At 39.4% G+C, this 26,995-nt stretch overlaps 1 protein-coding gene across 3 annotated transcripts in view; it reads right to left on the reverse strand.

Annotated features, from left to right (window-relative positions):
* SUMF1 (sulfatase modifying factor 1) overlaps positions 1–26,995 on the reverse strand; it is a 94,023-nt gene that overhangs the window by 57,643 nt on the left and 9,385 nt on the right. For 2 of the 3 annotated variants that reach the window (XM_004442409.2, XM_087431372.1), the window contains exons 2-3: positions 23,894–24,067; positions 14,652–14,726 (exon numbers count right to left, since the gene is read on the reverse strand). In XM_004442409.2, the coding sequence (XP_004442466.1) occupies positions 14,652–14,726; positions 23,894–24,067 (249 nt within the window). The remainder of the gene's footprint in view (positions 1–14,651; positions 14,727–23,893; positions 24,068–26,995) is intronic. The other variant, XM_087431373.1, reaches the window with a different exon arrangement.

The raw sequence follows: 26,995 nt of genomic DNA on the forward strand, positions 1-26,995 counted from the left end.
CATGATGGTGACTGCTGATTCTCCTCATCGTGATGGCACACTGTGCAGGAAACACTTGCATATTTTTTAACAATACTGTGAATCTTGCAAAGTTCTGTGAGAGCTGCTAAAGCAAACACAGGCTTGGCAGGAGGGTAGACACCTGGCTCTAACACTTAGATGTTCATGCTTTCCCAGCATGGCTGCCTGCTTAACACAGGCACGCTTACAATGCCGCAGGATTTTAAAGATGGGAAGGATAGGGGAGGCCATGTATTTAAACTCCCTCCTCTTACAGATGGAAAAATAAGCCCTGAAAAGTGGCAGGTAGTGGCAGAGCCAGGAAAAGAACCCATGGCTGCAGATTTTCAATTCATAACTCTCTTCTCCTGACCAAGCACTTCCCCACGGCTGTTTCCTAGCAGTCTTCCACAAGATGTTAGTAGGCACAGGGGGTGTCGAAAGGTTCCACAGTCAAAGTAGTCAGGAAAGCTGGGTTAATCAAGTTAAGTGGGTTTTTTATTACAGAACTTCTCAATATCTTTAAACTGGTAACATAATGTGTGGTTAAGTTTTGAGAAAGGGGATATAGCACATACTTGAGCAAAGTGGTTGCCAAGTGGTTAGGGGGTTCCAGCTCTGGCTCTCCTACTATTTCCTAGCTATGTGACATTGGGCAAGTTACTAAGCCTATCTGAGCCTTGGTTTCCTCAATCAGTAAAATTAGTATACTAACAGAACTTATCTAATAGGACTTATCTAACGTGTAGATTTAGCATTATAAGCACTCAACACATAGGTATGTATATGTGGGTGTTAGTACATTACTAGGAATCTATAGAACCAATTCATGATGCCATTCATTCATGCATTTTATTCATTCAGCAAACATTTGATGAGCATCTGCCCTATGCCACCCCTGTGCTAGGCCCTGGGGGTACAGAAGCAAAGCACACAAGACAGGGGTGAAGACAGACAAATGAGCAGATGATTTCAAGCCTGCACTAAGTACTGTGGCCAAGAGAACTCCAAGAGGAGTTCAGTGAGCTATCGGAGCCCAAGGAGGGGGACCCAACCAAAGTCAGGGGACGCTACTCTGCAAATGCTTCCCACAGGAGGTGAGAAGGAGGAGCAAGTGAGGCAGGACGGGGATAGGTAGGGCGCTCCACATGGGAGGGCACCTGTATTATAAATATACTTCACTTAATCTGCCTGTATTATCAGTGTACTTCACTTAATCCAGAAGAGCTGGGCATCAATATTTTTTGTTAAATAAAATATACCAAAGATCTTCAGAACCTTAGATCTGGAGGGATGCCAAGAGGTCTGCCAGTTACAACCCATACCCCACCTATACCCACTGTACTCTCTACAGTGTCCCTAAGATGAAGAGGTAAAGCAGGATGAAGATTGGTCCCCATTTACCAGGGTGGTCCAGATTTACACCTGCTGTCCCAGCATAGTTAAGAGCATCCATTTCACTCTCAATTTGGAGATTTCACTCACTGATTTCGACAATAAATTATATACACTCTACCAATAGATGCCTCCCTCCCCATCTCAGCTTGAGCAATTTGGGTGACAGACATCACTTCCTTGCAAGCGGTCCCTCATGTTCAGATCATTCTAACTGATAGAGAGTTCCTAATCAGTAGCTGAACTGAAATGCCTCCCAGAGATCTTCCATCTGCTGGCACTGACTAGGCTACCAAGGATCACGTGGAATAAATCAAATTCCTTTTGGATGACCTTTCAGACATTTGTAGAATAATCATAATTCATCCACCTCTTAGTCTTCTCGAGGTTCAGTAATTTATTCAACCTTCCCCAGGCTCTACCATCTCAAGTTAAGTAAATCACCACCTCCCCTGTTGCTCAGACCAAAACCTAGTAGTCACACTTGGTTCCTCTCTCTCCTCTTCCCCCGACGCTCTCAGATGTATTTCCAAATGTCAGACCACTTGCAGCATCTCTACTCCTACGACCCTGCTCCACGGCCCCATCATGTCCCACCTGGACTATGACAAAACCCACACAGAAGCCAGAGTGGTCTCTTTAAAATGTTAAGTAGAGTGGCCAGCCCAGTGGCATAGTGGTTGTTTGCGTGCTCCACTTTGGCGGCCCAGGCTTCGTGGGTTCAGATCCCAGGCGCAGATCTAGGCACCACTTGTCAGGCCATGCTGTGGCAGGCGTCCCACATATAAAGTAGAGGAAGATGGGCACGGATGTTAGCCCAGGGCCAATCTTCCTCAGCAAAACGAGAAGGATTGGCAACAGACGTTAGCTCAGGGCTAATCTTCCTCAACAAAATAAGTAGATCTAATGGCTTCTAACTGCACTTAAAAAGAAACCCAAACTTCTCTGAGGCCTACAAAGCCCTACATAATCCACCCACTGCCAACTTTTCCAACCTAACCCTAACCCCGTATCACAATTCTCCTCGTTCTTCACTTCCTCATTATGGTCATGCAGGCTCCTACTCATCATTTAGGATTGAGCTCAAGTGTCACTTCCTCAGAGAGGCCATCCCGGACCCCATAAATAAAAGAGCCAAAAGAGTCCAACTGCACTACACTCCAATCACTTTCTATCACATTACTATGTTTTATTTTGTTCACAGGCCATTAGCATAATCAGTTAAAAGTTCACTTGTTTAGAGTCTGTTTCTTTTTTTTTTTTTTTTTTAAAGATTTTATTTATTTATTTATTTATTTTTCCCCCCAAAGCCCCAGTAGATAGTTGTATGTCATAGCTGCACATCCTTGTAGTTGCTGTATGTGGGACGCGGCCTCAGCATGGCCGGAGAAGCGGTGCGTCCGTGTGCGCCCGGGATCCGAACCCGGGTCGCCAGCAGTGGAGCGCGCTCACTTAACCGCTAAGCCACGGGGCTGGCCCTAGAGTCTGTTTCTTACTGGAGTTATAACCTCCATGAGAGTGAGGACTTCTATCTGTTCCCTGCTGTATCCACAGAACTTAGAACACTGCCTGGCCCTTAGTACATACAGGATAAACATTTGTTTCATGAATAAATTCACCCGGTCCTGAGATTTCCATGGCGTCCAAATCCCTCCCCTCCTGGGTGACCCTCTTCTGGATAAATACCAATTTTAAATATAGTTTTTCAGTGAGATATCCTTTTGTAGATAGAGGGATCAGCCACTGGCTTATGGGTTTTACACAGGAATCTGTAGTGGGAAAGGTACAAGGCTAGTTCTCAGGTACTAACAGATGCCACCCTCAAGGTCACCTAGAACTGAGGCAAGTCATTTCCTCTTCTGGGCCATGGCTGCCTTGTCTATAAGAGGAAAGTTTTTTGCCAGATGATTCTGAAAGTTCCATCCATTCTAAATTCTCATTTTTGCACAAATTTTTCTTAAAGCTGGATATTCCCTGGGCATGACTCCCCACTCAATAGTCTATCTTTGTCTCATCATAAAGGTTTACGATGCAAATACCAACATTTGGGAGAGAAGGGATGTCAGAATCGTTTTTACTTCTTAATCCAAGTCAGACCTGAAAAGGCTGATGACTTCAAAAGACTTAAGGACACCTTAAACAGATATTTCAAATCTGAGCCTCTGGGACCCCAATGTGACTCACTCACACTCATTCTGATCAGATGCCTTATTTTGGAGCAGGTTGGAAAAAAAATTGTGCCCTGTTATCCTATTATATTGGGTTCTCACTTTCCAGGGTTATCATGTTGTGCTTCCTGAGCCTACATCACACAATGAGTCCTAAGTTAGATGGACAACTAGTCTTTTCAAAAACAGATACAAAATACAGTTGTGTGACCATGTTCCCTTCTTATCTTATCCAATCAGCCAGCACTGGATCGCCCTTCCCAAATAACTCAGTTACTGTGAATGCACCTCAACCCTGATGACCAGGCCAGTGTTCTCTTGCCAAGGAAAAGCTGGCTTTCCAACATGAGACAGGTCATACCAGGTCTGAGCCCTTTCAAAAACTAAACACTTCAACAGATGATACCGAAATGGCATTCTTTCATCTTTTGACAAATATTTATTAAGTGCTTATCAAGCGACAGTTACTATGCTAGGGATATAGTGGTGAATAACACAGATGCCTTCCCCTTCACCATCATAGAACATACCTGGTCAAGGGAAAGGCATTCAACAAATACCTACACAAATAATTAATGAAGTGAGATGAATGACATGAAAGGAAGGCACAAGAAGCCATAAGAACAAATAAATGGAACAATCTACATCTGGAATGTGGGACAAAAGAAGGGCATTTCAAATGGTCTTCCCAGAGTAAGCTTAGCTGAGACCTGACCATACAAAGTTGCAGTTGGGTAGTCAGAGCACAGGGACTCAGTAGGCCCTCCACCAGAAGCTTTGCCCCAGTTGATCCCAAGATGAGTTTTTCCTTGTCTGCAAGGCTTCCCTTAAATGCCTCTTCCTCACACAGGCCTTCCTGATCAACCTAACAAATTCAGCTTTCCAGGCACTCCCCCAACTCCTCACCAGTACTCTTGACCACAGCACCTGCTGATGTCCTTCCTAACACTTTTCTCAATTTGTTATTTCATACTACCTGGACACTCCAGGAAGATATGGATTTAATATACTCATATTCTTTTTGATAATTTTTAAACAGATGATATATGTGTTTTCATTTTTATATCTCTAACATATTTGATATAAAAAATTCATAAATCAGAAAAAAAAATCTAATTTTGGTTCAGAGTCTATGTTACTGCATCCCCTAGACTTTGAGCAGCTAAAGTGCAGGTATCTGTTATCCCTCTATTCTCAGGAATAGCACAGTATCTAGCAGATAGTAGGACATCTCTGACTGTTTGCTACACAGACAGGCCACACTTCAGACCAGAAAGCAAATCTTCAAACAGAGGAAGCTAGACTCATTTCCATCACTAGAAGAAGTCAAAGAACAGACCCCACTAATGGATGGCAGACAAGCAAGGAGTCATGAATCCAAACAACAGCTCAAAAAAGATGTCATGTATATACCCCAAAGAATTGAAAGCAGGCACTCAGTCAGATACTTGCACATCAATGTTCATGGCAGCATTACTCACAATAGCCAAAACAGCTATTAGCTGTTAAATAGCTGGAAACTAGCTGGAAACAACCCAGATGTCCATTGACAAATGAATAGCTAAACAAAACGTGGCAGTATATTCTCAGATGAAGAAAAACTAAGAGAATTCATTAACAGAGACTTGCTCTAAAAGAAATGCTAAAGGAGGTTTTTTAGGCTGAAGGGAAATGATACCAGAGGGGAAAAAGGAATGAAAGAATGTTTCAGGAATGAAGGAAGAGCAACAGAAATGGTTTGGGCAAATATAATAGATTAGTTTTCTTCTATAAATTTAAAAAAATATACATATGAGTGTTGTAAGCAAAAATTATACCATTGTCTTGGGTTTTTTCAATGTATGTAGAGGTACTGTATATGACAACTATCACATAGCAGGTAGCGTAAAGGAACCTATATGGTTATAAGGCATCTATATTTACTTGAAGTGTTAAAATGTTAACTGTATAGTAGACTGTGAAAAGTTAGGTATGCATATTGTAATCCTTAGAGCAATGACTGAAAAATAATGCCAAAGATAGAGCCAAAAAGCCAACAGAAATTAAAATGGAATATGTATATACATAGAGAGAGAAAGAAAATATACTATATGTAAATACTAAATATATATAGCATAAAGTATATATAGAATAAATATATTATATATATAAACAGAACAGATATATTAAAAAATGAGGTTGGGAGACATGGAAGATAGAGTGACAGGTCTAATCAACATCTAATTGGAGTCCCAAAGGGAGATAAGTGAGAATGGGGAAAGGGCAATATTCAAAAAGATAATGGCTAAGAATAGTCCAGAGTTGTTTAAAAAACACCAGTCCTCAGATCCAGGAAACCCAATGAAACTCAAGCAGGACAAATGAAAGAAGTCAACACCTAGACATATCAGAGTGAAACTATAGAAATAACAAAGTCTTAAAAGCTGCCAAAGCCAGATCACCTACAAAGGAACAGCAATAGACTGATGGCTGACTTCTCAATGCAACAATGAAAGCCAGAAGACAGTGAAATCATCCCTTCAATGTACTGAGAGAAAAAAACTGCCAACCTAAAATTTTTACTTAGTAAAAATACCTTTCAATATGAAGCAAAATTAAAGATATTTACAAATAATTAGTTAGAAGAACATTTACTATCAAAGGATGTCCTTTAAGCAGAAGAGACATTCTCTCTGAGATGCAGAAAGGAATGGAGGGCACAGATATTGGTAATTATAGGGGTAAACAAATATTGATTATACAGAAATATATTAATAATGTCTAATTAGTGGAAGAAGAAAACAAATTAGAATGAAATAGTAGACTTGGGGTTAGGTAATACACAAGTTGAATGAGGATGATTAGAGCAAGGTCCTAGTATTTACAGCAGAAAAGTTAACAGACTAAACTTTAAATGTGAGTATTAAAGTAGATAGTTTAACTACTAAATGAAGAGACAGAAAGTACATAATTTCTAAGAAGACAAGCAAAGTTGGAAGGAGGAAAAAGTAGAAAAAAGAGCCAAGAAATTGAAGAAAAAAGAAGAGGAAAAAATGGGATAAAGAGAAAGCAAAAAATAAATGGTAGAAATAAATCGTAATATATCAGTAATCATAATAAATATAAAGGAACTAAACTTTTGACTGAAAGACAAAGACTGTTAGAATGGACTCTCTAAAAATGCAGCTATATACCATTTACACAGATATACCTAAAAACTTAAAGACACAGAAAGATTGAAAATGAAAAGATGAAAAAGTATATGTTAGACAAATATTAACCAAAAGAAAGCTGGTGCACCTATGTAGGTATCAGACAAAATAGACTTTAAGATAAGAAAGAGAATCCCTATATAATGATAAAAAGTTCAACTTAACAGGAAGATATACTTCTAAACTTACGCACTTACACTTCTAAGCTTAATAGCATAGCTTTGAAATATATAAAGCAAAAATGGACAGAACCGCTAAGACAAATGATCAAAGTTACCATCTTAAATGGAGATTGAAACATCTTTCTCAGTAATTACTGAGATGAAGCATAGGGAAAAAAATCAGTAAGATGTAGAAAATTTGAACAACACAACTAACAACTTTCTATGATGGATATGTGTAGAATATTGCACCCAACTAATAAAAAAGGCACATTCTTTTCAAACACACATGGTACATTTATGAAAGCCAAACCCTAGTAGGTGATAAAGATACACTCAACAAATTTCAAGGACTAATATCAGACAGATCACATTATCTGACTACAGTGCAATCAAGTTCAAAATCAGTACTCAAAATGATAATAAAATAACTGCAGTTGAAAAATAAAACTTATAAACAATGTACAGGTTAAAGAATAAATATTATTGGACATTAGAAAATATTTATATGTAAACAATCATAAATATACTACAAAATTTGTGGAACTAAAGGGATCACTTAGAAAGAAATCTGTCGACTAAAATGCTTCCATTAAAGAAGATGATTTAAAAGTTTTAAACTAAGTACCAAACTTAAGAAGACAAAAAGAGTAGCCAAGAAGTTAAATGACTTTTTCCAAAACCAGCTGGTAAACAGCAGAGCTGAGAGTCAAAACTAGGTCTCTCTGACTCAAAGGCTATGATCTTTTCCTTATGGCTTCTCTGAATAATCAAACCCCAAAATCAGTTTGGGAAAGAAAAGTCTTGGTGGTCATATAAAAGAAGAAAGTTCTTAAAGCTGAATTGAGGTTGTTCAGGGAAATGTTGGTTAAGCTATTAGAAAAGTAAAACTTCTAACATCCAAAATGATGCTCAGCAATTTATCCATTGGGCACATGTTTTGAGTTATTTTAATTTACTTTTCCTATGTACTGGAATTGTCTTTCTGAATACTTTCTGGCTTGGCTTATGCTGTAGTTAACTTACTAAAGCTTTTCTAAAAATTACTTTTGGGATGTGACCTCAGAATCCTGCTGGGCCTTAAGGCATTTCTCATTACAACCCATGCAGATATGCATATTTAGGTAACTAAATCGCATCCTTACTAATGGCTCCATTTCTAGCTTAGGCTTCACCGAGCTGTGATTATATAAGAGACGGTCAGGCTGCATTATTCCTTGCCTTTCGTCCTGGTCCAGCATCATCCAAATAACAAAGCACTCAGCATTACTTGGGTTGGATATGACTATCTGGAAATTTTTACTTTAAAAAAAGAAGATGTCACCTTGGTAATTCTGATTCCTCACTGAAATTGGCTTTCAGTTGAAAAGAACTTTTCAAAATAGCCAAAGAACTTCTCAAAGATATATATATTTGCCCAAACCATTTCTGTTGCTCTTCCTTCATTCCTGAAACATTCTTTCATTCCTTTTTCCCCTCTGGTATCATTTCCCTTTAGCCTAAAAAACCTCCTTTAGCATTTCTTTTAGAGCAAGTCTCTGTTAATGAATTCTCTTAGTTTTTCTTCATCTGAGAATATACTGCCACGTTTTGTTCAGCCATTCATTTGTCAATGGACATTTGCGTTGTTTCCAGCTATTTAACAGCTAATAGCTGTTTTGGCTATTGTGAATAATGCTGCCATGAACATTGATATGCAAGTATCTGACTGAGTGCCTGTTTTCAATTCTTTGGGGTATATACATGACATATTTTTTGAGCTGTTGTTTGGATTCATGACTCCTTGACAGAGAAGTCAAGAAACAACTGGAAATATAGGGAAAAGTCATTTTAGAATGAACACAAGATTACTTGAGACACAGATGAAAAGGAAGAAAATTTTAAAAACAAGAGATGGAAATGATTCAAAAGAAAGTGATTAACAGTGCAAACGGATAAAAAGGCTCCTACAAACAGATACATTAAAAGTTCCTAATGAAGAAAACAAAAGTAAGGGCACCGGAAAAAATAGCAAAATCTATAAGAAAATTTCCCTGAAATTAGAAAAAAAATTATGAAACTACATATTGAAAGAGCACACCTGAGAATACTGACCCATAATGACCAACAGCAAGATATATTCTAGCAAAATCACCAGATACTAAAGAAAAAGGAAAAAAAATTTGGGGGGTATCTAGGCAAAACAACAGGTAACTTTTAAGGGAAAGAAAATTTCAATAGCAATGCTTTATTCCAAAAGAAAACAAAATAACATACATACGATACTCACAAAAAACAAATGTGAAACAAAGATTTCATATCCAGCAAAACTGACTTTCAAGTATAAAGGGCACTGACAAACTGTTACCATCATGCAAAAACTTGGGGAATATTGTTCCTATGACCACTTCCTGAAGACTCTAGTAGAGACTCTCTAATCCAAATGACTAGAGAGACATTGAATGCAGAAAGCATTAAACACACAGTTACTTGTAAAATTGAGCACTTTACATAATGGACACATGCTCAGATAATACAGAAATAATACAATTTTTAAACTGGGGAAAAAGTGGGAAAAGCATATGTAAAACGTGGGTTTTTTTTCCTACCTGTTCTCAGTAATTACATTGGTGATGGTAGCATTAATCTTGTTATTTTGAGACTACTATATATGTAACCTGGGATAAAATAAGTGAGTAATTTATAGGCTAGTCTATCATCCCATGTCCTTGAGAACCAGGATTCCTGGCGTAGAAAAAAAGGAGATACACGTACAGTCATCCCTCGGTATCCGTGGGGTATCGGTTCCAGGACTCCCATGGATACCAAAATCCACGGATGCTCAAGTCCCTTATATAAAATGGCATAGTAGTTGCATAACCTACGCGTGTCCTCCCATATACTTTAAATCATCTCTGGATTACTTATAATACCTAATACAATGTAAATGCTATGTAAATAGTTGTCATACTATATTGTTTAGGGAATAATGACAAGGAAAACAGTCTGTACATGTTCAGTACATGTACCTAGTACCATCCTAGGCCTTTTGATCCACAGTTGGTTGAATCTGTGGATGCAGCACCCAGGGATACAGAGGGTCAATTATAATACAAAACAGACTAATTTACAAATCCTAAAGTAGAAATATCAGTGTGAACTCCTACAGCATTTTATCTTAGCTCTGTGCACTAAAGAGGCCTAGAAACAATGAACCAACCTAAGGCAATGAGCACACCTAGAACCTAGACAGAGTCCTTGAAATACTGTTTTCTACTAAAAGTTACTAGCGCTTCTTAGAGAAATGGCTGATTCCAGGATAGGGGGTGGGTGTGGAGGGTAGATCTTGCCATTAGGGAAAGCAAAGAAGCTTAGGGTCACTTCAAAAGGACTCAGCACAGTTGCCTAAGGTTATGGGTGGAAATGGGGAGTGACTGCAAATGGGCACATGGTTTCTTTTGCAGCTGACAGATACATTCCAAAATTAGATTGTGGTGATGGCTGTACAACTCTATAAATATACAAAAAAAACCTGAATTGTACACTTAAAATGGTGAATTTTATGAGTTATAAATTATATCTCAATAAAGCTGTTTAAAAAAGAGAGGGCTAAAAGGACTCATAAGAACTTGAAGAGGCACTCAATACCCAAAAATAGGAAAATCTGACCTTCAAAAGGTATGATCCCAAATGAATAAAACCCACAAAATATTTTTAAATCCATAAGTTCATGAGGATATTTTTTAAAAATCTGGTGATTACACAAGTGTAATCTACACTTGTGATAAAACTGCATAGAACTAAATATACACACATACAAATGAATACATATAAAACTGGTGAAATCAGACAGAGATAAGTAGATTATGTCAGTTGTCAACTTCCTGGTTGTGAAACTGTACTATGGTTATACAAGAATTGGAGGAAACCAGGGGAACAGTACACAGGATCTCTGTGTTATTTCTTACTACTGCATGCGAATCTATAATTATCTTTAAATGTTTAATCAAAAAGAAAATCTAGGGCCTGGCCCCATGGCCAAGTGGTTAAAGTTCCCCGCACTCTGCTTCAGCAGCCCACGTTCGCAGGTTCGGATCCCAGATGCAGAACTACTCCACTCACCAGCCATGCTGGTGTCACACATACAAAATAGAGGAAGAGTGGCACAGATGTTAGCTCAGGGCTAATCTTCCTCAAGTGAAAAAAGAGGAGGATTGGCAACGGACATTAGCTCAGGGCAAATCTTCCTCGGCAAAAAAGAAAAAAAAAATTTAATTGGTCCTTTTTGAGAGTAGCAGGGAGCCAATTCATTTTCTTAAAAGCTAGCAAAGAATCAAGCATTTACTCTACCTTTCCCACATGAACTGTACCAATGGTTAAGAAAATAGCAGATGGAGGGAACCATCTCTTTATAAAAGTATCTCAATTAAGAGCTAGCCCTGATGGCCTAGCAGTTACAGTTCGGCAAGGTCCACTTCAGTGGCCAGGGTTCAGTTCCCAGGTACGGAACCTCACTACTTGTCTGTCAGTAGCCATGCTGTGGTGGTAGCTCACATAGAAGAAGTAGACCTACAACTAGAATATACAACTATGTACTGGGGCTTTGGGGACGAAAAAAAAAGAGAGAGGAAGATTAGCTCAGAGCGAATCTTTCCCAGCAAAAAAAAAAAGTATTTCAGGGGCTGGCCCGGTGGCACAGTGGTTAAGTGTACACGCTCCGCTTCGGTGGCCCGGGGTTCACAGGTTCAGATCCCAAGCGCACACCGATGCACTGCTTGTGAAGCCATGCTGTGGCAGCATCCCATATAAAGTAGAGGAAGATGGGCATGGATGTTAGCCCAGGGCCAATCTTCCTCAGCAAAAAAGAGGAGGATTGGCATCGGATGTTAGCTCAGGGCTGATCTTCCTCAAAAAAAAAAAAAAAGTATCTCAATTAACAGATGGAAAAAAACCTGTTAGATTTTCACTATCTTACAACTCCCAATGAATTAATGGTTCTAGGCACTAAGCATTAATAGCAGTTAACATCACAAAAAAACAGAGCCGACTGGTGAAAGAACATACCAGCGTCTAAGGTCTTGCCATAGGGTTCAAGCATGAGTCTGAGAAGGCCTGTGGATCAAGCTATCAGTCTGCAGGAAGTGCAGAGGACAGAGAGAAGAGGTGAGTTGCACCAAGAGGGCAAGCAGCAAAATTCAGACCGTGGGAAAGCCTACGGGTTAAACGCGTGGGATTCTTCCAGAGATAAACTGTTAGAGAAAAAAAGGAGTGGAGGAGGCAGACATGGGTGGGGAGTGGAGAAATGAAAGGGAAACCTGTAGATTAAAAGGGTGTTAAAAGATACAAATTTCCTTTAAATAGGTAAGATTAAACCATAATAGTCTTGGGGTGTACACCTGGTGATAATACTATAAAGAAATGCAGGGAAATGTCTACTTTAAAAAGCAGGATAGTGGTTGCTTTAGGGACAGAGAGGGCTGGTGATCAGGATGTGGCACATGGATGGGGTTGCAAGGGCAGGTAGCAAAATTCTAATTCCTGACTTAGGTGATGGTTATGAGCATGTTTGCCTTCAGATAACTCACTAAACTACATATTTGCTTTGTGTGATTTTCTGTATTTGTGTTTTATTTTACAAAAAAATGGTTTCTTTTAAAGGAAGATTTATATCATTGGGTAACATAAACAGAACATTTATGACAACATTTAAAATAACGACATTTATTTAAATTATATGAAACATTTAAAATAATTACATGAAAGTAAACAATATTATTAAATTCCAGCTAGCTACTGTAGCCTGAGGAAGGCTCCGAGGCCTATTTTCTATATTAAAAAGGAGACTAACAAGTGTCATCGAGTGTTAATGACATGCTAGCACCCGATGAGACTTTTGTCTTGACTTAACCAGGTCTTGAAAGAGAGCTGAAAAGGGAAGAACTTGCTCACTTCGAGATTCAGGATTATTTTATCCTTGGCCATGTACCAGCTTAACTCATCTCCTGTTTCACTCAGTCATCTCATGGACCATCCCACATCCTACACTTCTGCAAACACTGGGTTAAAAGCAGGTCTGGTGCTTACGGCTATGTCAGACCTAAGAGGGGGTTGAAAAACAAAACCTTACCTTTCTCAGATCATCCACAGATTCATTTTATTCCTTCCAACCCTTTCTAAACATGCTTAAAAGGTTTGCTTTTCCATTACGAGCATTTAAGCAAGTGACCAACACTACGATCCAGAGAGAGCTGCTTGTTCTCATCCTAGTAACCAGCACACACACTTCACTACGCTCTTACCAGGCACCTCCAGAGCCTGGCAATAATCTGCCTCTGCCTTTACGCCTAATGTGCTTGGAGGCTCTCAAGTGACAAGAGGCCCTGTATCTGAAAGCGCAAATCAAAAATAAGTGCAAAGCCCTCCCTCATCTGAACTCCGTGTCTTAAAACAAGGCACCACATCCTGAGTTGCTGGCTCATCAGCTAGGCCAATCTGACCTCAAAGCCCTTTAAAAAAAAAGGTACATCAGATTACATAATAGACGTAATATAAACTTGTAACGAGGAAAGAAAACTGAAATTCAAATTGAGCTCAGGCATGCTTTTAAAACATTTATCTAAAACACATACCAAAAAATTGGCCTGATTCTCCTATAAATGTTGAGAACAAGTCTAGTTTTACCTTATCTTAGCCCCCACCCCCCCACCCCAGGGGCAACTTTTGCTACATTCATTTGAAGAGAAAGAAAACACAGGCCAGGACAGTTTAATTTTTCTGGCAATGCTGCTCATGAGAGAGAAGAACAGTCACACCCACACATAGAGACGGAGTTCAGGCAGGAGCTGAAAGGGAACTTGTATAACAAAGGAAGATTAGAGTCCCGTCCTCAACGTCTGTATCTTAATCAGTCTCCCTTGAGCCAGCTGACCCGTTTCCTTTCCCCTCTCACCACCTCCTCCCTCCTCTGCATTCTCTGCCCTCTTTGTCTTATGAAGCCTCAACACCCCAGCTTACTCATAGTCCTTCCCTTGTTCTTTTATTTTCTGCCTCCTCACGAGACTTGTATGCAAACAAATGCTCAAACATACACAGACCTGCTAAAATGTCTGGAACGGAAATCCCAAGTTCCACTCACTACATAGGTGCTTATGGAGGCCCAGTCCACTGTTTCCATGATTTCTGAGAAAAACACACCTAATTCACACTCCCTGGATCATCTCCATGAGAGCAGGTACACCCCCGGGTGGTAAGGACCAGATCCCTGGCTCAATTTCCTATGAATATCCAGAGTGAAGGGCCCCCTTCCATGAATACCCCTCTGATCAGGTGAATTCATAAATGTCTAAACAGGAAGCTCTCTCTCCATATCAGCACCTGATGAGTTCAAGACTGTAAGAAGAAAAGTAAAAAACATCCACATTTAACTCTCTATTCTAGAAATGACTATGAGTAAAAGAAACCCAGAAGTGTTTAGAGGCCAGCTGAGTTCTACTTAGCAACACAATGTATTACTTGGGTGCAAAAGACAGCAGCTCAAGTCAGACCCAATACTTCTTCAGATACCATCCTGGACTTGTGCCATTTTCCTCAAGACAAGGTGTCCAGGTCCATAGGCCTGTTTAGGGGCAAATCTATAGCGGGAGAATGGTGGGGTGTTGCAGGGAAGAGGAGAGGGGCACTTGTAGCTTGGATTTTTCACCCAAGCCCTTTCCAATGGCCAGCAGAGAAATATGAGAGCCTGTTTAAACATTACTTACTGCCTGTTGGATATCAGTCTTCACCTGCTCACTCAACATGCCTTCAAAGACAAACGAGTCACCAAACTTCTCAGCCTATAAAGAAGGAAATAAAAATCCAGAAAAGGTTGTAGTGACGTGCTTCACACGTGCCATTCTCTTTGCACACTATTAAAGTGATTCTTCTTGTCCATGTGAACTTAAGTTTTTCTTATGACTTCCCAGAGGTTTCAGAAATGACTTAAAAGCATCTAGCTTCCTATTAAGACAGGTTAACGTCACTTACAAGAAACCATTTTCATTTAAGGCTCATTTAGCTGATAAGAATACAGACTGGAAGAGATTAGCTTTTGAGAATGTGATTGTTCCTGCTGATGGAAACACATCTCCCCAAGTATTACAAATGACTTTGGAAAAAAAACAGTATTCTTTACATGTCAGATAATATAATCAACCTTTGTCCTTTGCTCTGTTCCTGGAATCTAGCTAAAAGAATTAAATGTCATTGTTTGCTGATATTCTGACATAGTCTAGCTCCACTAAGGTGTCAACTGTGCTTATAAATCTCAAGTGGCCAGTTCAAGCATCAGATGGAAATCTGTATTTTAATTATTATTATTTTTTTATTGATGTCTTAATAGTTTATAACATTGTGAAATTTTGGTTGTACATTTTTGTTTGTCGATCACCATATACACGTCTCCCTTCACCCCTTGTGCCCACCCCCTTCCCCCACTGCCCCTGGTAACTCTAAAACAGTTTTCTCTGTCCATGTGTTGGTTTATATTGAACATATGAGTGAGATCACACGGTGTTTGTGTTTCTCTTTCTGGCTTATTTCACTTAACATAATATCCTCCAGGTCCATCCATGTTATTGCAAATGGGACGATTTTGTCTTTTTTTATGGCAGAGTAGTATTCCACTGTATATATATACCACATCTTCTTGATCCAATCATCAGTTGAGGGACACTTGGGTTGCTTACACTTCTTGGCTATAGTGAATAATGCTGCAATGAACATAGGGGTGCATAAGCCTCTCTGGATTGTTGATTTCAGGTTCGTTGTATAGATTCCCAGTAGTGGGATAGCTGGATCATAAGGTATTTCTATTTTTAATTTTTTGAGGAATCTCCATACCATTTTCCACAGAGGCTGCACCAGTTTGCATTCCCACCAGGTGTGTATGAGGGTTCCTGTTTCTCCACATCCTCTCCAACATTTGTTGTTTTTTGTCTTGGTGATTATAGCCATTCTAATGGGCGTGAGGTGATATCTTAGCGTTGTTTTGATTTGCATTTCCCTGATGATTAGCGATGTTGAACATCTTTTCATGTGCTTATTGGCCATCTGTATATCTTCTTTGGAGAAGAGTCTGTTCCTCTGTCCATTTTTTGATTGGGTTATTTGTTTTTTTGTTGTTCAGTTGTGTGAATTCTTTATATATTATGGAGATTAACCCCTTGTCAGATAAATGTTTTGCAAATATTTTCTCCCAGCTGGTGGGCTGTCTATTCACTTTGATCCTGGTTTCACTTGTCTTGTAGAAGCTCTTTAATCTGATAAAGTCCCACTTTGCTTATTTTTTCTTTAGCTTCCCTAGTCTGAGTAAGCACGGCATCTGAAAAGATTCCTTTATGACCAATGTCAAATAGTGTGGTGCCTATATTTTCTTCTATGAGTTTTATATTTTCAGGTCTCACATTCAGGTCTTTGATCCATTTTGAATTAATTTTTGTGAATGGCAATAGCAGATGGTCCACTTTCATTCTTTTGCATGTGGCTGTACAGTTTTCCCAACACCATTTATTGAAGAGACTTTCCTTTCTCCATTGTATGTTCTTAGCTCCTTTGTCAAAAATTAGCTGTCCGTATATGTGTGGTTTTATTTCTGGGCTTTCAATTCTGTTCCATTGATCTGTGTGTCTGTTTTTGAACCAGTACCATGCTGTTTTCATTACTATTGCTTTGTAGTATGTTTTGAAGTCAGGTATTGTGATGCCTCTAGCTTTCTTCTTTTTTCTTAGGATTGTTTTAGCTATCCGGGGTCTTTTGTTGCCCCATATGAATTTTAGTATGCTTTTTTCTATTTTGTGAAGAATGTCATTGGGATTCTGATTAGGATGGTACTGAATCTGTAGACTGCTTTAGGTAATATAGACATTTTAACCATGTTTAGTCTTCCAATCCATATGCATGGGATGTCTTTCCATTTCTTTATGTCATCATCAATTTCTTTCAATAATGTCTTGTAGTTTTCATTGTATAGGTCTTTCACCTCCTTGGTAAGATTTATTCCTAGATATTTTATTCTTTTTGATGCTATTGGAAATGGTATTATTTTTTTGAGCTCTCTTTCTGTTAGTTCATTATTAGCATACAGAAATGCAACTGATTTTTGTAGACTGATTTTGTACCCTGCGACTCTGCTGTAGTTTTTGATTATTTCTGATAGTTTTCCAGTGGATTCTTTAGGGTTTTCTATATATAAAATCATGTTGTCTGCAAATAGTGAGAGTTTCACTTTTTCGTTGCCTATTTGGATTCCTTTTATTCCTCTTTCTTGCCTAATTGCCCTGGCCAAAACCTCCAGTACTATGTTGAATAACAGTGGTGAGAGTGGGCAGCCTTGTCTCGTTCCTGTTCTCAGAGGAATGGCTTTCAGACTTTCCCCATTGAGTATTATGTTGGCTGTGGGTTTGTCATAAATAGCCTTTATTATGTGGAGGTACTTTCCTTCTATACCCATTTTGTTGAGAGTTTTTATTATAAATGGATGTTGGATCTTCTCAAATGCCTTCTCTGCATCTATTGAGATGACCATGTGGTTTTTATTCTTCATTTTGTTGATATGGTGTATCACGTTGTTTGATTTGCAGATGTTGAACCATCCCTGAGTCCCTGGTATAAATCCCAATTGATCATGGTGTATGATCTTTTTAATGTGTTGCTGTATTCAGTTTGCCAATATTTTGTTGAGGATTTTTGCATCTATGTTCATCAGAGATATTGGCATGTAATTTTCCATTATTGTATTGTCTTTGTCTAGCTTTGGTATCAGAGTGATGTTGGCTTTGTAGAATGAGTTAGGAAGTGTTCCATCTTCCTCTATTTTTTGGAATAGTTTGAGAAGGATAAGTATTAAATCTTCTTTGAATGTTTGGTAAAATTCACCAAAGAATCCATCTAGTCCTGGACTTTTATTTTTTGGGAGGTTTTTGATTACTATTTCAACCTCTATACTTGTGATTGGTCTATTCAGATTCTCTATTTCTTCTTGGTTCAGTTTTGGCAGGTTGAATGAGTCTAAGAATTTATCCATTTGTTCTGGATTGTCCAATTTGTTGCCATATAGTTTTTCATCATATTTTTATAACCCTTAGTATTTCCATGGCATCCATTGTGATTTCTCCTCTTTCATTTCTAATTTTATTTATTTGAGCCTTTTCTATTTTTTTCTTAATAAGTCTGGCTAACAGTTTGTCAATTTTGTTTATCTTCTCAAAGAACCAACTCTTTGTTTCATTAATCCTTTCTACTGTTTTTTTGGTCTCAATTTCATTTATTTCTGCTCCGATTTTTATTATTTCTCTCCTTCTGCTGACTTTGGGCTTTGTTTGTTCTTCTTTTTCTAGTTCTGTTAAATTAAGGTTGCTTATTTGGGCTTTTTCTTATTTGTTAAGGTGGGCTTCTATCGCTGAGTTTCCCTCTCAGGACTGCTTTTGCTGCATCCCATATGATTTGGTATGGCATACTTTCATTTTTGTTTGTTTCCAGATATTTTTTGATTTCTCCTTTAATTTCATCAATGATCCATTGGTTGTTCAGTAGCATGTTGTTTAATCTCCCCATCTTTGTCACTTTCCCAGTTTTTTTCTCGTAGTTGATTTCCAGTTTCATAGCATTATGGTCTGAAAAGATGCTTGTTATGATTTCAAACTTCTTAAATTTATTGAGGCTTGCTTTGTTTCCCAACATATGGTCTATCTTGAGAATGTTCCATGTGCACTTAAGAATGTGTAGTCAGCTGTTTTGGGATGGAGTGGTCTGTATACGTCTACTAGGTCCATCTCATCCAGTTTTTCATTTAAGTCCACTATTTCTTTACTGACTTTTTGTCTGGATGATCTATCCATTGATGTAAGTGGGGTATTAAGATACCCTACGATTATTGTGTTGTTGCTAATGTCTCCTTTTAGGTTTGTTAATAGCTGCTTTATGTACTTTGGTGCTCCTAGATTGGATGCATATATATTTATAACTGATATGTCTTCTTGGTGGAGTGTCCTTTTTAGCATTATATATTGCCCTTCTTTGTCTCTCTTAACCTGTTTTATCTTGAAGTCTACTTTGTCTGATATGAGTATGGCAACACCTGCTTTCTTTTGTTTGCCATTAGCTTGGAGTATTGACTTCCATCCTTTCACTCTGAGCCTGTGCTTGTCTTTAGAGCTGAGATGTGTTTCCTGGAGGCAGCATATTGTTGGGTCTTGCTTTTTAATCCATCCGCCACTTTGTATCTTTTGATTGGAGAGTTCAATCCATTTACATTTAGAGTAATTATTGATATATAAGGGCTTAATGTTGCCGTTTTGTCACTTATTTTCAGGTTCTTTTGCATTTCCTTTGTTTCTTGTCCCACTTGTTTTGGACTGCCAATTCAGTTTGGTTGTTCTGTCTTATGACTCTTCTAGTTTTCTCTTTATTTATCACATGTGATTTTGTTTTGATTATTTGTTTAGTGGTTACCTCGAGGTTTGTATAAAAAGTCTTTTGCATGAGATAGTCCATTATCTGATGGTCTCTTATCTCCTTATACTAAGTCAATTCGATCTCTTTCCTCTTCCCCTTCTAAGTTATTCTTGTTACAACTTATTCTATCTTGTGTTACGGGTGTGTGTTTATAGTGATGAGGTTGTATTTATTTTTGGTGTTTTCCTTCCTTTGATCTTTGATTTTGGTATTTAAGTGGTTGCTTACCTATTCTGGTAAAGATCTACTATTTTTCTGATTTTGTCTACCTATTTTTCTCCTTGCTCCAAGCTTTGTATTCCCTTTCTCTTCTTTTTTTCAGGCCTGAGGGCCTTCTTGTGCATTTCTTGTAGTGGGGGTCTCGTGGCCATGAACTCCCTTAGCTTTTGTTTATCTGGGAATGTTATTATTTCTCCATCATATTTGAAGGTTATTTTTGCTGGATAGAGTATTCTTGGCTGAAAGTTTTGGTCTTTCAGTATTTTGAATATATCATTCCAGTCTCTCCTAGCCCGTAAAGCTTCTGTTGAGAAATCCGGTGAGAGCCTGATGGGAGTTCCTTTGTACGTTATTTTTTGTTTTTGTCTAGCTGCCCTTAAAATTGTTGCTTTGTCATTGACTTTAGCCAGCCTTACCACTGTATGCCGTGGGGTGGGCCTTTGCCTGCTGACGTATTTAGGCGACCTATTGGCTTCACTTACTGGTATTTCCTGCTACTTCCCCAGATTTGGGAAGTTCTCAACTATTACTTCCTTGAATAAGCTCTCTGTTTCTCTTTCCCTCTCTTCTCCCTCAGGAATACCTATAATTCTTATGTTACATTTCCTAATTGAGTCAGATATTTCTTGGAGACTTTCTTCATTTCTTTTTAGTCTTAGTTCTCTCTCCTCCGCCATCAGAAGCATATCTGTATTCCTATCCTCTATAATGCTAATTCTTTCCTCCATATTGTCAGCTCTGTTCCTTAAAGATTCCAGATTCTCCTTTATCTCCTCCATTGTGTTTTTAATCTCCATCAATACAGATCGGTTTTTCTTTATGATTTCAATTTCTTTTGTGAAGAAACACCTTATCTCGTTGAATTGTTTATCTGTGTTGCCTTGTATTTCATTGAGCTTTCTCATGATAGCTATTTTGAATTCTCTCTCATTTAAGTTATGGATTTCTGTGCCTTCAGGATTGATTTGTGGTTGCTTGTCATTTTACTTCTGGTCTGGCGATTTAATGTACCTTTGCATTGTGGTTCCTGTATTCGTTTTGTTTTTCCACATCCTGGAAATATCTGGTTGTAGTTTCCACCTGCCGCCACCATGTGGGGGTTAAGGGCTGTGTAATCTGAGACCCTCGCACTCCGCCCTGGCTGCTCTGCGGCCATAGGCCGCCTACCTGCGATCCGCCCCGGCCACTCTGTCTGGTCAGCTGAGCTGCAGTGTCAGGCATGTGGGGTTGGGGGGAGTGGGGGGGCTCTCTCTTTTGCCCGCTGGGTCCCTGGAATGGGAGACTTCTCGCTCACCCCTCATTATCCGCTCTCCTTGGGTGCTCAAATGTTGATGGCACCCCTGCAGCAGTTATGAGTCCTCTGTGTGGGAGTTTCCCACTGGCTGAGAGAGCCCAAAGAGGTACGGTTTCCACACAGAGGGCCGCCCCCCTCTCTGGGAGCCACACGGACCCGAATCGCCGGTCTGATGGGGAGGGAGAGGATTTCTCCTTACCTCTCCCCACATTCTCCGGGAGCCCCAGCAGGTCCACTCTCAGATGTGCAGCATTGTGGGTCTTTCCAATCTTCCTTTTTGCTGTGTGAGACTCCCTTGTTGGTCTGTGACTGTCCCTTTTGTTGTATCTTATCGGGGGAAGAGTTTACAAGAAAGCTCACTCCGCCATGACACTGACGTCACTCCTTAATTATTTTTATTTAACATTACTGTCTCAAATTCTCATCTGGTTCTCTTTGTTGTATGTGACTCCGTTCTGCAAACAGCCACCCTCGTCCCTTGGTCTCATGATTCTCCTCTCCTAGTTTTTGTGCTCCATTTCTGACTCTTCTTACTCATCTCCTGACATACATGGGCTCTCCTTCTAGCCCCTAAAACACTGTTGCTCCCCAGCGCTCTGCCCCTGGCTCTCTTCTTCTTACTCTACACCAGGCCTCTCAGGCTTTGTGCAGCTGAGATAACCTGGCCAGTTTGTTAGTAGTTAAGTCAGCTGATAGTAGTTAAGATTACTGCCCTCCAACCCCAGAGATTCTGATTCTGAAGATCTGGGGTGAGGCCAAGGAACCTGCATGTGTGATCAGCTCAGCTGGTGAAATACACTGACCTACTGCTAGATAATCTCTTTCAATCTCATTGCTTTAATGACCACCAGCACTTCAAATGACTCTCACATCTCAACCTCCAGGCCAGTCCTGTCCTAACTAGACGGTATTACCTGCCTACTGGATCCCTGTATTTCAGACCTTACAAGTACCTCAATTCTTTTTCCTGAATAGAGCTCATCATCTTTTCTTCACCCTGGCTCTTCTTCCTGTATTCCCCTGTGGCACCACCATGCCTGAGTACCTAAACCATTCCTTCATACAACAACATGTATCAAACACCTACCATGTGCCCAGCTTTGGGCTAAATGATGGAGAAACAAGGTCTATATTAGATAGGCATGGTCCCTGTTCGTATCGTGCCTACACGTCGGGGCACAGACAAAAATCAAGTCAAATAAAGAAAAGAAGAAAATAATTACAACTTTACTTGACCTTGTAAGGTAAAGAGTATCAAGAGAAGGCTCCTTTTGATACAGTGGGCAGAGGAAGCCTCCTTGAGAAAGGGCCATTTAAGTTGAGATGACTCAAGAATGAGAGGAGCTGGCCATGCAAAAAGGACAGGCAAGGGAGCAAGAAATTCCAAGCAGGCAGAAGATATGGGCTGAGCCTCCAAGACAGAAAAGAGTATCGTGTTTTCAAGGAATAGAACCAAAATCAGCTGGGCCAGAACAGAGTAAGCAAGTGGAGTGTGATGTAAAATGAAGCTGAAGGGACAGGAAAAAACTGCAAAGGCCATAAAAATATGAAGCATCTTATCCAAGGCAAGAGTTCTTAACCCTTTTTGTGCCCTGGACCCCTTTAGCAGTATGGTGAAGCCAAAGGACTTCCTTCTCAGAGTGACATGTTTAAATGTATAAAACAAAATCAACACGATTACAAAGAAAACTAGTTACATGAAAATAGTAATAAAACAAATTTGTGCTATAGCAATATATACATGCTCTTTATCAATATATTAAATAAGATCTAGTGGCAGGTCTCATAGTTATCATCATTTCTAAAGTGGGGATGAATGCAAACAATATTTCAAGATATCTACAACAACAATAATGGTACAAAAAATGTCTGTAATTTCTACTGGTGACAAAATCATAGGTATTGCTACTATTACTATGGTTTGTTGTCTGCTTCATAATTGAAGGAAATGCTAAATTTCAGGTAGAGGGTAGTAAAAATCCAGATGTAATTTTCCCCCATCCATGTTCCTGGATGCCCTAAATTCTGCTTATTCCATCTCATCTTCCTGGAGAACTCTAGTCTAAAAGAAGCTTCTTCCCTTAGAAGTCTTCTTCTAACTTAAGTAGACGATTGAGGAACTTGACCTGAGAGTATCAAGAACAGGGACAAACAGGTACAAAAAAAGACAACCACTTTGTATATATTATGAAATTCCAAAGAAACGTGACAATGCAAAACCAAATTTCAATGTTCTTTTGCTTTCAGCAGTCACTCTCAAATTATCTTTGAATAAAAAAGAGATAGTTTTGGCCTGGAAAAAAAACAACAAGAACTCCACAAACTGAAGGCAAGGGTAAAGTCCTTTGGCAAGAGAAAATGGTAAGCCTACAAAACAAGTATCTTTTCGACACTTACAGAAACTTTCATAAACTAGAAAGCCTCCATCTTCTTACTCCCATTTACAGCAAACATCCACTTTCAGAACCATGCTTTGTGACTCAGTGACCACAGGATAAAGCCTGGAACTGCCACAGGAGAGCTTATGAGTTGTCAGGCATTGGAATAAAACCACACAAATGAAAAGCTGCACTTCCACATCTGTCACTTAGGAAATACATAATGCTTCAGGAACAACCAAACTACAATTTTTTGAGAGGGAAAAGTGGCCTGACTTTACATGCTGTTATCTCAAAGCCAGAGTGGATAGTGGCACTCACTGGCATATTAAAGCACTGACACAATATAGCATAATGGTTACGAACACAGGCCCTGGGGTCACATTGGCCAGGCTTGAATCCCAGCTCCACCACAAACCAGCTGTACAACTCAAGGCAAATCACTTTTCTAATCCTCAGTTTGCTACCTGAAAAATAACCTGCCTCACGGGGTTGCTATGAGAATTAAGTTAGATGAAATATACATAAAGTGCTTAGCACAGCGCTGGGCACATAGTAAAAAGTGGTTAATTGACCTTAGAAAAGAACAAGTCCTCCCTCCCCATCCTAACCCCATTACCTCTGTCAAATAGCCAGTTGCATTCACAAACTTCTCAAATTCAGCGTTACTGACTTCATAGGCATCCATGTAAAAGGCATCAATAGCGACTCTCCTTGCAGGTGCTTCCCCATCCTGCCTTATCTGAGGATCATCTGTGCCCATCGTAAACACTCCAGCAGGGATGGGGACCATCTGCAGTGAAAGGGGAAACATGGGGAGTCATGCCATCACAGCCAAAGTGAACCTGCGTTAAGTGCAGAACACCAGCACACAGGAAGCACCCAATAGTTAGTAATCCCCAGCCCCCCGCAACAGAAATCACTGTAAAATCAGTAAAATCACTCCATATTCCAAAGAAAGTGAATCACTAGTCACAAAAAAGAAGTGAAAATTCTTTAGGAAAGCAGTTTCTTTAGTCAAAACTCTACATGAAGGGCCCGCCCGGTGGCGCAAGTGGTTAAGTGCGCGTGCTCTGCTGCGGCGGCCTGGGGTTTGCCGGTTCGGATCCCAGGCGCGCACCGACGCACCGCTTATCAAGCCACGCTGTGGCGGCGTCCCATATAAAGTGGAGGAAGATGGGCATGGATGTTAGCCCAGGGCCAATCTTTCTCAGTAAAAAAGAGGAGGATGGGCAGATGTTAGGTCAGGGCCAATCTTCCTCACAAAAAAAAAAAAAACTCTACATGAAGGGCCAGCCCCATGGCCTAGTGGTTAAGTTCATCATGCTTCACTTCGGCAGCCTGGGTTTGGTTCCCAGGTGCAGACCTACACCACTCGGCAGCGGTCATGCTGTGACAGTGATCCACATAGGAAAAAGAGGAAGACTGGCAGATTTTAGTTCGGGCTGAATCTTCCTCAAGCAAAAAGAGGAAGATTGGCAACAGATGTTAGCTCAGGGCAAATCTTCCTCAGCAAAAAAAAAAAAAAGAACTCTAGATGATGCAAATTTGTGCGTGCTATGGAAACAGATCTGGAGCAACAGTCACCAAGCTGTTAATGGCTGGAGTGCAGAGGCAGGTAGAATATTCCACTTCTTTACACATTTGTGTATTTTTTTCCTTTAATATGCTCTCATTTCTTTTGAATTATTTTTAAAAGCAAATGTAAAAATGTCATATATAATATCTTTAAAAACCCACTGAATGAATTTGGGCCTCCAATGATAATGGAAAAGACTTAAATCACTGAATAGAAAATCTAAAAAGTTTATTAAGGGTCCATGTCTCGTCCTTGTTATGTCCTTGTCCTTAATTAATTTCTTATTAAGACTCTAACTGTAATTATTTTGTTCCTATCTACCATCCCACATAAAGTCTAAACTCCAAGAGAGCAGTGACTGAGGCTGCCTTGTTCACACCTATATTCCCAGCACTGAACATAGGGTCGAGGATTACACCAAAAATTTTCAGTTAAAAACACAGGCCTGTATTATGTTAAGTGAAATAAGCCAGAAAGAGAAAGACAAACACGGCATGATTTCACTAATATGTGGAATATAAACCAACACATGGACAGAGAGAACTGTAAGGTGGTTACCAGGCGCAAGGGGGTTGGGAGGTGGGCACAAGGGGTAAAGGGAGGCATCTATATGGTGACTGACAAACAATAATGTACAACCAAAATTTCACAATGTTATAAACTATTCAGACATCAATTAAAAAATTTAAAAAAACAAAAAACATATGCCCATGTGCAACACAATGAGTCATTAAGGAAATGAAAATCAAAACTACAAAGAGATTCCACTTCAGGCCCACTAGCATGGCTCTAACCAAAAAGATGGACAATAACAAGTGTTGATGAGGATGTCTTACACATTGTCTTACTTTCTAATCATCCGAGTGAAAAGTCAATTCATTGATTTCTCAGCACCTGAGGAATTGTCAAGTGTCTGATCTATAAAACAAGGGTTCAAATTAAGGGAGGAAAAAAAGAAGTCTAAAAAGATAACTAGTTGGAATAAAAAGAGAAAGTGGTTTAGCAATAAGAGCAGAAGAGTTACAAAAACCAGATCAGAAGAAACAGCAAGTAGCAATCAACACTCAGTGATTCCTACTTTCTATTTCCACTGGCTGTCTTTGCGACTGGTTGCCTTCAACTCTGTGCTTGTATTTCCCAATGAAAATGGAGCTATTTTTATCTATGACATATGGGTCATAAATGTCTTATTATTTGTCCAATGTATTACTATTATTCTAAGAAATCATGCTTGACTACTCCGTCCCCTAATCACATTACTCAGGTCACCTAGTCTTACCAGATCTCCTAAACATATATCCCTCTAATCTCTCCCCTCTTTTCTATTCCCAGATAATTGCAGTAACCTCACAATTGGACTCCCCATCTCCAGTCTCATCCTTTCACATCCCTCCCTGCTCCTCTCTAACCCATCTACCTTCCATTCAATCATTCATTCAACTAATATTTAAGCCCTTACTGAACTTTCTGAAATGCCAGTCTTCTATCTCCAATGCAATTTGTTACAGCTCTGTTTGTAACAGAAAAAAATTAGAAAAAACCTAAACGTCCATCAACAGTGGACTGGCTAAGTAAATCACGGGCCATCAGAAAATTAAGCAGCCATAAGAAAAGAACAACAATGAAAACAAAAGAAAGAAAAGATGATTTTACTACATTGATATGGAGAGATCTCGCCAAGAGAAAGAGCTAAGTGAACACAGCAAGTGCACCACAGTACGCATGGTGTACTACCATCTGTACGAAAGGAGGTGGGGGACAAATGGAGTCACGGATTTTTGTAGTTGCTTCTATTTGCAGAACATAGTTTTAAGAAGATATACAAGAAACTCATGCAGGGGTTGTTTGAGGGGAAGGTTATCAGGTAAGTGGAAAATTTTTCACTATATCCCCTTCTATATTATTATTTTTTTTATTTGAAACCATATAAATGTACTGTCTATTCAAAAAAATAAACAATAAAACAAAGTGTCAATCTGATCATACCCCATTCCTACTTAAACTCTTCAGGGATCGCCATCACCTTTCAGGATAAAATAAAATATCTAAACTCAGCGCCTAATCTCTCACCATCTCTCACACCCTGTACTCCACTTGCATTTTCTTTGTCTCTTTGTAAATAACGTCAGTGTTCAAGGATCA

Source organism: Ceratotherium simum, chromosome 5, assembly GCF_057802395.1.
Source record: "Ceratotherium simum simum isolate JZ-2026a chromosome 5, ASM5780239v1, whole genome shotgun sequence".
Taxonomy (NCBI): Eukaryota; Metazoa; Chordata; class Mammalia; order Perissodactyla; family Rhinocerotidae; genus Ceratotherium; species Ceratotherium simum.